The 16,339-nt window shown below is 27.0% G+C and overlaps 1 protein-coding gene across 1 annotated transcript; it reads left to right on the top strand.

Moving 5' to 3' along the window:
- Window positions 1–7,099: 7,099 nt before the first annotated feature.
- LOC114180827 (acidic endochitinase-like) lies at window positions 7,100–8,140 on the top strand. Its single transcript, XM_028067116.1, has one exon. It carries the CDS (start codon window positions 7,100–7,102, stop codon window positions 8,138–8,140), a length of 1,041 nt encoding a protein of 346 aa, XP_027922917.1.
- The last annotated feature ends 8,199 nt before the right edge of the window (window positions 8,141–16,339 follow it).

The following is a 16,339-nucleotide window of genomic DNA, read 5'->3' as shown; positions in this document are numbered from 1 at the left end:
CTGGTTCTCCTTCGCTTAAGCTTGAAAATTTGTAGGATTCCCCCTTGATCACCCACCTTCCTTGCTTCCTCCCTATTCAGCCACGTAAAATCACACCAGAACCTCTCACACTCTCTCAGATTTTCGCTCTCTCTTTAGGTATAGTTTACCAGCTTATCAAACCTTAGCCCTTAACCTAATTTTCCTTTTTAATGTGTGCCTAAACTAAGGGATTAATTACCAAAACGAAAATGGCATTGAATAAGACATAATGTGCCATTCAATCCCTCCCTATGGATGCCTTCCAGCCTCCTTTGGCTGCCCACTGACTTAGGTTTCCTTCCCACCTTTCCATATTCACGTCAAAACCAAAATGCCAAAAATATAAAGTTTAATGTAAGTTCTCCAAGGCTCGAACCCACAACCATGTAATCACAAAGTCTATATCAAACCATTTAACTAATTCATATTTCTTGCTAGGAATCACAATTCAATTATCATAACATACAAGAACATGTTTTCATAAATTAAAATAACAAAACCATAACATCAAAAGTTAGCATACATAGGACTCGAACCCAAGCCCTTTCACACAATCAAAGTGCTCTCAACCACATGAGCTAGCACTTTTCCACATCGTACCAACCATAATTTAATGTCATAATTATTACCCCTCCCGTATTTATTAATTAATTATTTATTTAATTAATTAAATTCTACGGGTCTTACAATAACCCCTTGTGTCTAGACTCTGCAGAGTTTAGAAACCAGCATAGGTGCATACTTCCTTTAGAATTCTATATTAAGCGCATAATCCGAATAATCGAGTCGAGAGTCCATTACTTGTTTACATGAAGATAAGCATGTGAATTATTCTTTGGTTGTATGTTGCTTGTGTTTCATAACTTGTTTATTTAACTGTTAAAAATTATTTTCACTAGCTTACCCTTTTATTTGTGTTTTGTGTTTTGTTTGGCTTTTTGTTTTTTGCGATGATCACCATTATTGGTGGGCGCAGATGATGAGGCACCTGTTGATCTGGACCCTGTGTAGGGAGATGTTATTGTTTAGCTTAGTCGTTGTAGCTAGTTTCCTTCTTTGAGCACCCTTTTATAGGAATTTCTTATGTTTTGTTTTAGTACTTTATTTTGAGTAGTTTTTGAAATTTTTTATGTAAATTTCGGATGACTGTAATGGTGATTATTTTATACTCTCTCTTGTGTTTCTCAAAATATCAAATCATGTGATGATTTATTTTAATAACTTTTGTCTATTAAATGGGACGTTACACTTGTTGTGCAAGTATCGACTCTTGAAAAATAATTGAGTCAATTAGTTGTAATTATGGCAAATTTTTTTAACTCAATGCAACTATTTTGACAATAAGAAATGAGTTAAACCCAAAAAGACTAAAGAGATTAACTAATATATCTTTGAGGTTTCTACAATTATACAAAGAGCCCTAAATGATGAGATATATGTTAGTTTGAAATTATTTGACTCAAGGTGACCTATTTTAGAATTGGATCATATCTTTTCGTGACTTGTAAAAGGAAGAAAAATAACATTGGAAGCCAATAATATCAAACCGATATATTTACTAATTTTTTGAGTTTAGCAGACAATACTCACCAAATCATATACTCGTTAGATGATCCACTACATGTTAAGCGAGAATTGAAAATTTAAATTCCAAAGCCATAATCGTTGGGCGAGCCTAGTGGATTGACTCCTAAAGGTTTGGGTCATAGAGTTAGCAATATTGTTGTTGAGTAAAAAATATTTTGTAAAATTCTAGAGATTTCAAGAGCGAGGTATGGATTCGTTGGAAGGATTTTATTGAGTTTTTGTTCTAGGGTTTGGTCTCTGAGTGAGTTAGTTCCTTCGCTAAGCAAAAAAAAAGTGAAAATTCAAAGACCTAAAAAGAAAAATGGATAACGAGTGAACAAAGTATTTGTTGGACGATTACTTGCTAGACGATATGCTTGCTAAGCGAGAGAGAGGAAAATATTTGTAATAATATTTATTTTTTATTTTCTTTTGTGGGATGAAAATACATGAGGTGTAGGGGTCAAGTACAGTCAGAGCTTATGTCATAATATACTTAGAGGTATGTGAGGTTCAGTAGAGTCATGACTTATATCATAATTTACTAAGAGTTGTTGTTGATTTGTGTGTGTGTGTGTGTGTGTGTGTGTGTGTGTGTGTGTGTGTGTGTGTGTGTGTGATGTGGATGTAGTTGTTTTCAAAGAAAAAAATATATGTTGTGTGATTATTGGATGTGTATTGAAGGGTGATTTTGAAGGAAAATATGAACTAACAATGATATAAATATTCAGATGGTAAGAGTTTGTGGAGGTTCTTATAATTTGGATGGGTGATTATGAGAAGGGTCAGTGTCTCACAAATAGAAGAAATGTATCCTACCATATAAAGATGACTTAATTTCGGAGATATAGAGCCTAGTAGAGTTAAGGTTTAGGCCATAATCTAATGATATGTCATATAACGAAAGCAAAATCTCTTAGTCTATTCAACAATGGGTCTTTCGGAAGTAGAATAAATTGTTAGTGGTGGATTGTTATCTTAATTGAATGATTTTTGTGTGGTTGTTGAATGTGATGTAAAATCCTTACATTTTTTTTCTATTTGAAATTATATTGTTTCAAAATGCACTAACTTACCTTATTTTATATGATTTTGGTTTTCATCTAATATAATTATATGTTACACGAGAGCAGAAGATGATAGAAGTGGAAGTACTTAGTAGTAAGAAACTAATGAGACTTTTATATATAAATAATTTTGTACATGTATATGTTTATAATGTGTTTATACTAAATAATATGTAAATTTATTTTAAAAAATCTAACAGAGAATCCAAATTCTATTTATACACTTGTGATAAGTGATAATGTAACACCAAGGTATGACATTACGGAATGCAAATGACTTTCTTAATAATCGAAATATATTAATTATAACATTTTAGGAAAAAAATATATAACTAAATATAATAATATGTATGTTTCCTTTAACACCATGACAATTTTGGTCTAGTTAACAATTTTTGTGTACATTTTTTCTTTTCGAAAATACACTTGTTAAGAGTTGGAAAAAGAAAATATAAATATTTTTACTTGTTTTCCTATTCTTACATTACACTACAAGAAAACTTTTAAACAATGACCAATTTTAGTGACAAAAAATATGTTTAGAGACCAATTTAGAGACTAATTCCTTTGGTAGCCAAAACCTTATTAGCTAATGTTAGCGACTAATTTAAAGACCAATTCATAATATAAACTATTTTAGCAACTAATTTACAGATCAATTATTATTTTTTGAAACCATTTTAGTTACCAATAATTTTTAATTTATAAATTGGTATCTAAAATGGTACTTATAGTGACTATTTTGTTACTAAAATTGGTTATTATTCCAGAATTTTTTTTGTAGTGTTAAATCAAAGAAATGAAACATATAAAATTATTTAAAAAATAACTACAATATTCAATATATATATATATATATATATATATATATATATATATATATATATATATATATATATAATTACAAGAAAATCTCTAAATAATGACCAATTTTAGGGACAAAAAATACTTAGTCACTATGATAACCAATTTAGATACTAATTTTTAAACTAAAAGTTATTGGTAATTAAAATAGTTTTTTTTTAACTTTTTTGTAGCCAAAACTTTGGTAGTTAATGTTAGTAACAAATTTAGAAACTATTTTAATTACCTATAATTTTTTGTTTATAAATTAGTATCTAAGTTGGTCATTATGGTGATTAACTATTTTTTTCACTAAAATTGATTATTATTTAGGAATTTTCTTGTAGTATATTTTTATTGATATGTAATTTATCTTCATACATTGATTATAATTATGAAGTTAAATATACATAAAAGAAATATATTCTATCAAATCATATTTTGTATATTTTTAGTTAATATTTATTTTAATAAATGATATTTATTATATGACTATATGTAAGGCCCAGTTTTATTTCTGTCCTAATGTTTAAGGGTTGACCTTAATCTGCTAGGCCTAAGGACTGGTCCATAGGGTGCTAAGGCCCTAAAGCTGCTAGGGTTTCCAATTCTGATTCATTTCTTGCAAAATAGAACCCTAAGCGCTGCCCCCTTCCTTTCAGGACGCTCTGTTAGGGCTTGACTCCGATCTTGGCCAAAGATTTCTCGAGCTCAGCTTTGTTTTCGCTCCATGTAAGTGTTTCTCAAGCTCGTACCTGTACTCCCTAAATCTTATTTTCGTGTTCTTCCTTCTAGGGTTCCATAATAACTTTGTTCTTCCTTTGCCCCGCTGTTCTTCCATTTTTTGAGACCAGTTCTCGAACTGTTGCACTCCGCAGTTGGTGTCGAGGTCCCGTATAAGCCCTCTCCAGGTAAGGGAAGCTAGACTTCACGTTTTGATTCACTTTTGTATGTGTTGGTTCTGTTTTGAGTTCTGGTGCTAGCATGTTGCTTATGATGATGTAAAAATGCCTTGGGTGCTATCATGAGTGAGTCTGTGTTTGAGCATGCGTGGAACAGTGGTGGAAACTGATATACTCGCCCAGGCGAGAACAGCGGGAACTCGCTCAGGTTTCTGCTCGAGCGCTCGCCTAGGCGAGCTGCTATATTTTTGAGCGACGAACAGTCTCGCGTCGCCTAAGCGAGAGCTCGCGACATTTTCCAGGAGCCACTATTGCAGTCTCGCCTAAGCAAGAGTCTGCTGTTTGAGCGAGAGCACTCTTCTCGCCTGAGCGAGGACTCCAACTTGAGTGAGACCTCTTTTGGGTTTTTGCTATGCTTTGTCTCTTGAATGTTGATGGTTGTTTGATTGGTTGGTTCATTGACTTATTAAGTACAAAGGGGGTGGATATGCATGTGCTATGTATGTTATGGGTGAGAACAAATGAATTGGAAATGAGCTTGGCATGAGATATATTTGATGGTTGATCACTCATACTTAATGACATGTTAAGGGTATGCATAAGAATTTCATGATTGATTGATAATGTATGAGTAAGGGTGGTTTAGGACATAATTCCATGACCCTTGTAGCGGGGCTCGTGGTGGTGCCTCATCTTACGGACGTAATTTCGCGGGCCCTTCACGGAGGAGTCCCCGGTGGTGCCTCAGCAATAGGACCTAATTCCATGAACCCTCTTAGGGGGAGTCAATGGTGGTGCCTCATCGTATGGGCGTAATTCCATGGACCCTCTTAGGGGGGGAGTCAATGGTGGTGCCTCATCTATTGGACTTAATTCCATGGACCTCGGGGTGATAGCTCATGGTGGCGCCTCAACATAAGGACGTAATTCCACGGGGGTATCGTGGTGGTGCCTCAAGGCCAGGACGTAATTCCACGGAGGTCTCGTGGTAGTGCCTCATGTAAGGATGTAATTCTGCGAAGGCCTCATGGTGATGCCTCACTGCTAGGACGTAATTCCACAGTTTGGTGGTGGTGCCTCATCGTATGTATCCGGATTAGTCAAGTCTAAAAGCCCTAAGTGGTTTGGGTATATCATGTGTGGATGTTTGTTAATTATGATTGGTTTTGAATTTACCTGCTGAGTGTTATAATATAAGGATCTGTTACACTAGCTTACCCTTTCGCTTGTTTGTATGATTGTGTGTGGTTTCTTCCTTTGCGATGATCATCAACCTTGTTGATGTGAGCAGATGTGAGAACCTTTAGCAGTGGTGATAATAGAGATGCTGCGGTTTGATGATATCTTGGATGACTATCAGGCTCACTATAGGGGCCTCAACGTTTGGAGTTTAGTAGTAGTAGTAGTTTCTCTCGCTCTTGGCGAGTTTTTGTACCTCGTTTAGGCCTGTGGAGCCTCTTCCTTTTATTATGAATATGTTGGGGTACTGTGTATGTCATATTTCGTCTTTCCGCACTCTCTGAATATTTAATATATGTGGCGTTTATTTAAATTGGAATTATTTATTTAAAATGGGATGTTACACTATAATTTGAACTAAATATCACTATGTCATATTATGTTGAATAAAGTATGCTATCCACTAAACGTATGTTTTATCTTTAACTTTAAATTATTTTAAATCTGTAATAAACTTCTAAAACAAATATAGGTTTAAAATCAACATAAAACCAAATTACAAAGATCCAAGCTTATTTTTGTTTATATATATATATATATATATATATATATATATATATATATATATATATATATATATACTTAAATTCAATTATTTTAAATTTCGATTTCTAAAGTTCCGAATTAGTTACTTAAAAAAATGAATTAAATTTAATTTTGAATGTAAATTATTTCAACTTATAATAAATTGAATTAATAGAGATTTAATTTTATAGATATTTTATAAATTAAACTATACTATCATCTTATTATCGTTTACTAAGTTAAACATTTTTTATCTTTTCTTTTTCGTTTCTTTGGAACAATTTTATTTTCCTTAACCAATATATTTACTTTTTGCTGATAGAACAATATCTTAATTAATGTATATAAAATTATTTTGAATTAAATTATTGAACCTTATTTATATTTGAGATAAGTTAGAAAATAAAGTTTTTTAATCATATAAGTGGTTGATATTTTACTTAAACAATATTACAAATATATTGTTCAAAAACTCTGTCTTTCAAAGGAAATATTGTCCAAAAGAGATTGCCTACATAAGAAAGAAGTGAATGAGTTGAATAACATCAGACATAAATTATTTAAATATATGAAAAATGATAATTTTACAGCTTAAAAGATAAAATAAATCCATTTATAATTCATTTTAACAATAATGCAATATTATAAATTAGTATTTCAAACTAAATAAATAAATAAAATAAAAAAGTACAATTGAGATATTAATATATTACATGTATCAAGACATTCATTGAAAAACATGATAATCAACCATTCCTCACCGTTCAGATTTCATCTCTTATCTTTGTTCTTCTTTTCCCGCCACCAAAGCTTCACATAAAAGCACGTGACAACGTGATACAATGGATTGGTTAATGTCCTGACAAAAAAAGTTCCGCTATAAATTGATTCCTTCTCTTGCCTTCAAACTCATCCCCTCCACAACCCTAAATAACCATGGCTTTCCCAAAACCAGAGTTAATCGCATTCCTTCTCTTTGCCGTTGTAGCCCTCTCCTTCACAGCCCCTTCCGGCGCAGCCGACTGTGGCACCGGCGCCGGTGAAATTTCCGTTTATTGGGGTCAAAAGTCCGAATCAGTTGAGGGCACCTTAGAAAGCCTATGTTCCAGTGGGAACTACAACATCGTCATCCTCCAAAGCCTTCTGGTGTACGATGATGGCAGAGTACCAGCAATAAACCTGGATGATCATTGTGGCACTTCTTGCCCCGCCAAGCTACAGCCACAAATAGAATACTGCCAACAAAACAACATCAAAGTGTTACTTTCCATTGGCCAAGACGTAACAGCCCTAAAAACCAAAAGCCACCGCCACTACTCCTCCAGCTCCAGCTCCAACTCCACAGCAGCTGCAGAAAAGCTTGCAAGCTACCTCTTGGAGAACTACCTCAGTGGCAACCCTGGTCCACTGGGAAGCGTAGCCCTAGATGGCATCAACCTTGCTGACGTGGCGGACGGCGAAAACCTTAAATGGGACGAAGTTGTGAAGGCCATTAACGCATCCACCACCGCCAGAAAAATCTACTTGGGTGCAGGACCCGAATGTGTGTACCCGGATTACTACCTTGGCAAGGCAATCAGCACTGGGCTCTTTGACTACATCTGGGTGGAGTTCTTCTACCAGAACCCTTGCATTTACGCAAACGGAGACGCTTCTAATCTTTTGAAAGAGTGGAACAAATGGAGCGCTGGTGTTCCCGGCAGCAAAATATTCTTGGGCCTGGTTGCTGCCTGCGATGCCGGCATAGCAGGGTACATACCACCGGAAGATCTTATTTCTAAGGTTCTGCCAACCGTAAGACAATCTTCGAACTATGGTGGTGTAGCCATTTGGGACAGAGCCCTTGATATCGCTAATAACTACACTGCTCAGATAAAAATCGACGTCCCTAAAGGTTGCATATGTGTGTGTAATGGTGATGATGCATGGAACCGTCTCTATGGTCTTGGTTCCGCGTCGCTGAGGATGTCGGTTTGATCCATGCAGAATCGTGTTTATGTCGAATAAAGTTGTAGGTACACTCATTAGGGTGACCTATGCATGTTTGATTACATGCATGTAATGGATCTCCTATTAAATAAAGAAAATTATATGGTGCCTGGTTAATTAATAACTTCTTTCTATTTACATTATAATATATATTAATATTTTAAGTTATAAAATGAAAAAATATAATTAGAATATTAATATAACTCATTATTGATGATCGAGACGGATCTTAGTTGATTTTTTTATAAATTATATGCAATATATTTTATTTATGAAATTTAAATTATATATATTTTAATTTTTATAAATTATAACATTCAATGTTAATAGATAATAAAATATAAAATTAAGTAATAAAGAATAAAAAATTTATTAAAAAATTTTGTATGACCTCTCTCATTATATTTTCATCATATATTGTATTTATCTTTTACTCTAGTATGTTTTATTTTATTTATAAAACAAAATAGGAAGTTAAATAGACACGAACTTATTTTTTGTATTCTAATTTCTCATGTTATAATAATAAATGTAACTCTCTTGTCTATTAACAAGAAAATATTAATTTAATAAGTAATATTTTTATCTCATGAGTTTTTATGTATTTTTTGTATGAATATAGAATAAGAGGTGATGTACTATATATTTTTTTTTATAACCTGACGTGATTGTCATATATTTTTCTTTTAATAATTACATCTCTCAATTTTGTATTATGTTTTAATAAATTATTTTTTATTCTTTTTAAATAGGTATATAAATGAACAATAAAATAATAGATTATTGTTTAGGAATAATAAGAGAATATATTCGTAGATGAAAACAAGATAAATTTTACTTTCACATATTTTGAATTTTTCACATACTTTAAATGATAACATTAAGAATTCAATTTTTGAATTAGGAAAACCTTTTTAAAATTCAAATAATTATAGTAATAAAAGAGAAACTTCGTATTAATTTTTTAAAATATACATGAATTTTAATTTTTAATTAAAAGATAATTTTTTAGAATTCAAAATATTATAATTGTAAAAGAAAAGTTTCATATTAATTCTATAAAATATACAAATTTTTAAGTATATTATTTTTTTTCTTCCAAATTTCAAAACCAACATTAGCAGATGCCTAAATTGTTAGTAATGTTAAGATATTACAAGTCTTAAAAGTAAAAGTTACTGTCTCTGCAACTTATGGATCTTATCAACCAAGTAAATATTAATATAATTTAAAGTTATTCTTTTTTAAGAAAATTAAATCATTAACGAAAAATTTACTAAAATAGTTTAATTCTTTTAATAAGTATTTTATTTTTATCTTATAATTGTTCTTTCAAACATGTTTGAACACGAATATTAAGAATAAAATAATATTTTATTAAAAATTGCAAGAATCATACATTGTTTTCTGACATAAAAAGTATTAATTTCTTGGAAAATGCTAAAAGGAAAATTATTCTTTAATAAAGTTTTTTTTACAAACCTTTGACAATATTATTGGTATGGTAGCATTTTATTTATTGTAAGAAAAAAAATGTTTAATTTAATTTAAAAATGAAGAAAAATTTTTAGCGTGACTTAAAAAAAATTATTAAAATATTTTTTTGAGAAATTTTAACAAACTATCACTTTAGATAAAAAATACTATTTTATTACTTTATTTTGATTAAAAAATAAAAAGTTAATCTATTTAATTCTATTAATGAAAACTTTGTTAAGTTTGTCGACAAGAAAGTTTTTCAAAAGATAACTTTTCTTTTAAAAATGTACTTTGAAGGAAGAGAAAGACGAGAGGAAGAAGGAAGCTATAACACGCTATCCTCATTTTGAACATCTGATAAATTTGTCACTGTGAAATTGGTATCAGCCTACTCAACTCTAACATGACATAAAATATTAATTTAAAAAACTAAATATAAAATTAATTGTTTTAATTAATAAATATTTATGTTATTGTTGAATTTTAGTGTGGATTTAATCGATACTAAATTAATTTAAGAAAAAAGAATTTAAACAAATTCAAATTATTTGAAAATAACTTAAAAGTAATTTCGTTTATTGTAAATTGAAAAAAAAAATGTTTTCTATATATAAAATAAGTATTTTTTGAAAAAAAAATAATATAAAAATAACATCAAGATCGAAATACTTAATATTGATATTTTTAATTTTTAATAATTATTTGATATTTAAATAATTTTTTAAATTTTATAATAATTGAAATACTTTATTTCAACAAAAAAATTAAGATTCACTAAATTTAAATTTTCTGATCTAAATAATATATTGAAAATTAAAATATGATCAATTCAAATCTAATTTATTTGAATACTTAAAAATTCTAAAAATACATATTAATGTTTAACTATTTTACTTCCTGCAAGTTTAATAAGGTGGATATTGACACCTCGATCATCAAAGATAATAAAACCATAATGAGGAAAAGTTTCTCTAATATAATGAGGAAAAACTATACAAATCTCATGTCGATGGATGGAATTTTAGAATTTTCATTCTTTTTTTATTTTTAGATTTAAATAGTAAATAAATAAAAATTATACATGTTATTTCGTGTCACATGACATTATCACACAGTTACCGTTGCACGATAGTGCTTGTTTTAAATCTAGTTCCTGTCAATAATTTTGATTCATTTTAGTCGATCTTTTTTTAAAGATATAATTTAGTACTTCTTTGATTTTAGACCAAATCAATAATTAAATTTTGTTACAACATCTAAATACTTGTTAAAATTTCTTTTATATTTTATACAGAAAAATACTCCATACAAATATTTAAATATGTTATTTTTATATAAAAAATATTTATTTAAACTTATAATATTTTAAAAATATTAAAAATATAAATATAAAGTCACATTTGTTACATTAAAAATATCTGTCAGATTAAATATTTAAAAATTTTAAATTTTACTTTAGATTTTGTATTTTAAATATTTAAAAAATTATAAGTTTAAACAGAAACTTTTTTAATGTAAAAATATAAAAAATTAAATATTTAAATAAAATAATTTAATATAAAAAAATTTAAAATTATTTTAACATATAGATACAAATTATAATTATAATTAAGTTTAATTAATAAATTGATCTCAATTTAAAAATAAATCAAATTGATTCATTTAAAAAAATTAAATTAAATTAAAATTATAAATATAAAAGTTAAATTAAAAAGTTAGTCTAAAGAGAAAAGACTAAATTAAATTTTATAAAAGTAGAAAACTAATTTAAAAAGAAAAAAAAAACTAATTCTGTCATTATCCATATCCTATCACATGTGACCACTGACAGTCAGCAACTGCGTGGCAACAATGGTCCACTGCAAACAACGTTTAAAATATGGGAAAATTATGTTTTCACAAAAAGTTTTTACTGTGCTGGTGGCACGGTTCCTAGTATGATTTTCTTTTTTTTCTTTACTTTCAATTTTATATAATTGATATACTATTATCTTTCTTTTAAAAAATTAGTGACTCACTTTAAGTTACTTTAAAAAGTAAAGAATAAAAGTCATTACATAAAAATTATAGTATAATTTTGGTTAAAATATATTTTTTTTCTTTCGTCAAATTTTATTAAATAAGTGTTGATTTTATTTTTGTGTTCAAATATGTTTTAATTTTATTTAATTTGATCTTTTTTTTTAATACCATTTAAATTATTAATGGTCGTTAATAATGAGTGTCATACGTGTCACTTGTGATTTTCTTAATTTTTTTAAATTTTTATTTTTTTTTAAATATCCACGTGTCAACCCAGCGTATGTCACCAACGTGTGTCACGTGTCAGAGTCAATGTTTTATATTTAATTTAGTCTTTATATTCGTTAGTTTTATTCAATTTAGTCCTAATTTTTGTTAACATCAAACCTAATTTTTGTTAACATCAAACTATTTTTGTCTTTCTCCAAATTGAAATCAAATTAATTTTTGTATTAAAATTCACATTTTTTATTAAATGTTTTTATATAATATATTAAAATTCATATCATTATAACTTTTATATAAAAATTAAAATTGGTGTCATCTTTGACAGGGAAAAAATTGGTTATTTTTAAACAAAATTGAGATTTAATTCAACAAAAATAACAAATATAGGGACCAGATTAAATATAAAACATTGACTTTGACATGTGACACATTATTATGTTGACATGTGTACGCTTAAAAAAATATAAAAATTTAAAAAAATTAAAAAAACCACAAAGTAACACATGACAGTCACGCGTTAATGATTTAAACTGTGTTAACAAAAATGGACTAAATTGAACAAAATTGACGAAACTTGAGACTTATTTAAACAGAAAAATAAAATTAAAACTTATTTAATAAAACTTGACGAAAATTGAAAAAAAAAATTTTAACCTATAATTTTCCTTCAATAAACAGTACAATTATGGAAAAATCGTATCCCACAGAATCCAAATACTTAATCTAAAGTAAATTTGAAATTTGAGTACTATGATCGAATTTGGATTAGATAAGATAAATAAAATTAAATAAAATAGATAATCGTACTCAAATTTAAAAACTTGATTGAACTATGTAATTAAACTTAAATTCATATTTTAATATTTACAAATTTATAAGTATATTTTAAATTTTAAATTTTTTTAATAGGATATTATTATTTTAAAATTTAGTAATAAGTCATATAAAATTATAGTCTATTATATTTTTAGTTAAAAATTCACTTATTTATTCAAAATAAAAATATTTTACTTTTTGTTAAAAAAATTAATTTAATATAAATTTGTAATCTGAAAAATTCAACTAATTTAATCCACAGTTTAAACAATTTAAATTATTAATCGAATAAATTAAATGATCCGAATATAATTTTAAAATATTAAATTTGAAATTATACTAATTTTCTGGATACTACACTCCTTAAAATAGGTAAGGAAAGTTTTTTTTTTTATTGACGTGAAATGAAAATAATAAATAAAATATTAATTAGAATTTTATGGTAATGATATTGTACAAGTATTGTAATTTTTTGAAAAAAAAATAATTTCAAAAATATATATTTATTTGAAAACACTAAATACTTAATAATTATTTTGGCTTTAAAAATTAGAAAAATAAAATAAAATAATAATATAGTTGTGGTTGAAATTAGGTGATTTTTTTAAAATTATGATGATTATATTAAAGTTAATAATTAGAAAAACATTATTTTGTTATACATTTTTCTTTTTAAAATAAGTTAGTATAGTTGATGCTAGTAAAATAAAAACGAATAGTAAGATGACTTAAGGGATTTTATTTGAAAAATGATGAGTTATTTAAAAAATATTGTTATTTACTAATATTAATTTATTTAAAAAATAAGTAAGTAGTACAATTTAATTTAAAAATGTATATTTATTTAGAGAATAAAACTATTAAAATTTGAAAATGTGTAATTTAATGTTTATTTAAAATTGAAAAAATATTTAATGTGTTACTAATCAAATTTGTGGTTTAATGTTATTTGTACTTAATTAATTCTTATTTAATTTATTAAAAATTGAGAAGTGTAATTTTAGTGAGTGTGAAGTATTTAAATTCATTAGAGAAGTAAAAGAAATAAAATTATTTTTCTAAAATAATTGATATATTTGAAGAAAATTTTGAACCCTATTTTTCAAGATAAAAAATGGAAATGATAAGTGATAATAAAATGAAAAAAAAAGACATTAAAAGATTTAAGAAAGAGGCGAATTAAAACAAAAGAGTGCGGAAAAAAGAAGGGAAAGAAAAGACGTGAACCGAAGTTGATAAGAATGAAATGCTACTTAGTTGTGTTTCTAGATAAAAGTGATACATTTTTAATTGACGTGTAGAGTCCTGGAGTAATAGAAACAAAGTTGCTTAAAACTTTTATAGAATATTCTTAAAATATTAAAAATAATATTTATAATACTATTTAGTTTGTATTTTAATTCTATCAAGTAAGATGATAGATATTCGTAGAGTTTTTCTTTTTAGTTCACATCTTTTAGGTTATAAAAAGTATTATGTGTTATCTAATAATCATTAGGAAAAAAGGAAATTCATGTTTATGTTTTTGGATAGCAGGATTTAGATTTTTTTTTTTCTTCAAATGATTGTTTAGAGAATGAAATGTACGAAGATTCGAGAAAATATAAATATTTCATAAGGAAATTATTATACTTATACATTGATAATATTGTACAGGTTAAATTATTTTTTTAATCTTTGTATTTATCAAGTAGTTTTAAATTGGTTCTTCAATTTTTTGTTGTCTCAATTTGGTCATATAAAAATAATTCAATTTGATTATTGTCATTAGTTTTGACTAAACAATATTAATGTCAATGTCACGTGTCACGTGTCATTTTTTTTTTAAATTTTTTGATTTTTTTTTTGAATTTTTGTTTAATTTTTGTTTAATTTTTTTTTAAACATGTCACCTCACAATTGTGTCCAAATGATTCAATTTGGTTCTTATATTTGTTTTTAGTTTCAATTTAGTTCTAATTTTTGTAAAAATAAAGCAATATCGTCCCTTTTTAAATTGACACTCAATTTAGTTTTTGTATAAATCTTAGGTTAAATTACTCTTTTGGTCCCTCTATTTGTCAAGAGATTTCAGTTTGGTCCTTACGTTTTTTGTTGTCTCAATTTGGTCCTCATTTTCTTAAAAATGATCAATTATGTCTTCGCCGTTAGTTTGACCAGACGGTGTTAAAGTTAACGCCACATGTCAATTTTTGATTTTTAATTTTTTTTTAAAATTTTTTTAATTTTGTACACGTGTCACAGTTGTGCCACGTGTCAAAGTGACTCAATTTGATCTCTATATTTGTTTTTAGTTTCAATTTAGTCCCAATTTTTGTAAAAATGAAGTAATATTGTTCTTCCTTAAGTTGACACTAAAATTACTTTTTTATAAATCTTATAGTGATATTCTTACTAAAATTAATGTTTTTATTAAATATTTCTATAAATATTTTAAATTAACTTTAAATTTTATACAAAACATTAGACTTTGAACTTTAAATTTAGTTCCTAAACTTATGTATGACAAGTTATTTGATTTTTAATCTTCATTAAATTTGTATAATTTGATACACTTGATGCCTTTATATATGATGACAAAATTGTTCATTTTTGAAATTAAGTTTGGGGTTTAACTTTGTTTAATAATAAAACTAAAAAAAAGTTGTTTAAAAATATTTCTACAAATATTTAATAAAGATTTCAATTTTATTAAGAATATCATCATAAGTTGTATAAAAAGATTAAATTGATTGTTAATATAAGGAGGGACAATATTGCTACACTTTACAAAAATTGGGACTAAATTAAAACTAAAAACAAATATAGGGAACAAATTGAGTCATTTTGACACGTGACATAACTGTGAAGTGACACGTGTAAAAAACTTTAGAAAAAATAAAAAAAAATCAGAAATTGACATGTGGTGTTGACTTTAACACCATCTAGTCAAAATTAACGGCGAGGATCAAATTGAGTCATTTTTAATAAAATGAGGACCAAATTGAGACAACGAAAAACTTGAAGACCAAACTGAAATTTCTTGACAAATAGAGGGACGAAAAAAATAATTTAACCTAAATCTTATGATGATATTATTACTAAAATTAACATTTTTATCAAATATTTGTAGAAATATTTTTAAACAAGTTATTTTTTAGTTTTATTATTAAACAAAGTTAAATCCCAAACTTAATTTCAACAATTAATAATTTTGTCATCATATATAAAGGCATCAAGTGTATCATATTATACAAAGATAGTGAAGATTAAAAATCAAATAACTTGTCACACATAAGTTTAGGAACTAAATTTGAAGTTCAAAACAAAACCAAAGTTTAATGTTTTGTATAAAATTTAGAGTTAATTTAAAATATTTATAAAAATATTCAATAAAAACATTAATTTTAGTAAGAATATCATCATAAGATTTATAAAAAAGTAAATTGAGTGTCAATTTAAGAAGTGACGATATTGCTTAATTTTTACAAAAAATAGAACTAAATTGAAACTAAAAACAAATATAAATTAAATCATTTTGACACGTGACACAACTGTGAAGTAACACGTGTAAAAATAATTCAAAAAAATTTAAAAAATTCAAAAAAATCAGAAATTGACACTTGACGTTGACTTTAACACCGTCTAATCAAACTAAAGAAT

Source organism: Vigna unguiculata, chromosome 4 (assembly GCF_004118075.2).
Source record: "Vigna unguiculata cultivar IT97K-499-35 chromosome 4, ASM411807v1, whole genome shotgun sequence".
Classification (NCBI taxonomy): domain Eukaryota; kingdom Viridiplantae; phylum Streptophyta; class Magnoliopsida; order Fabales; family Fabaceae; genus Vigna; species Vigna unguiculata.
This window is presented reverse-complemented; position numbering and strand designations above follow the sequence as displayed.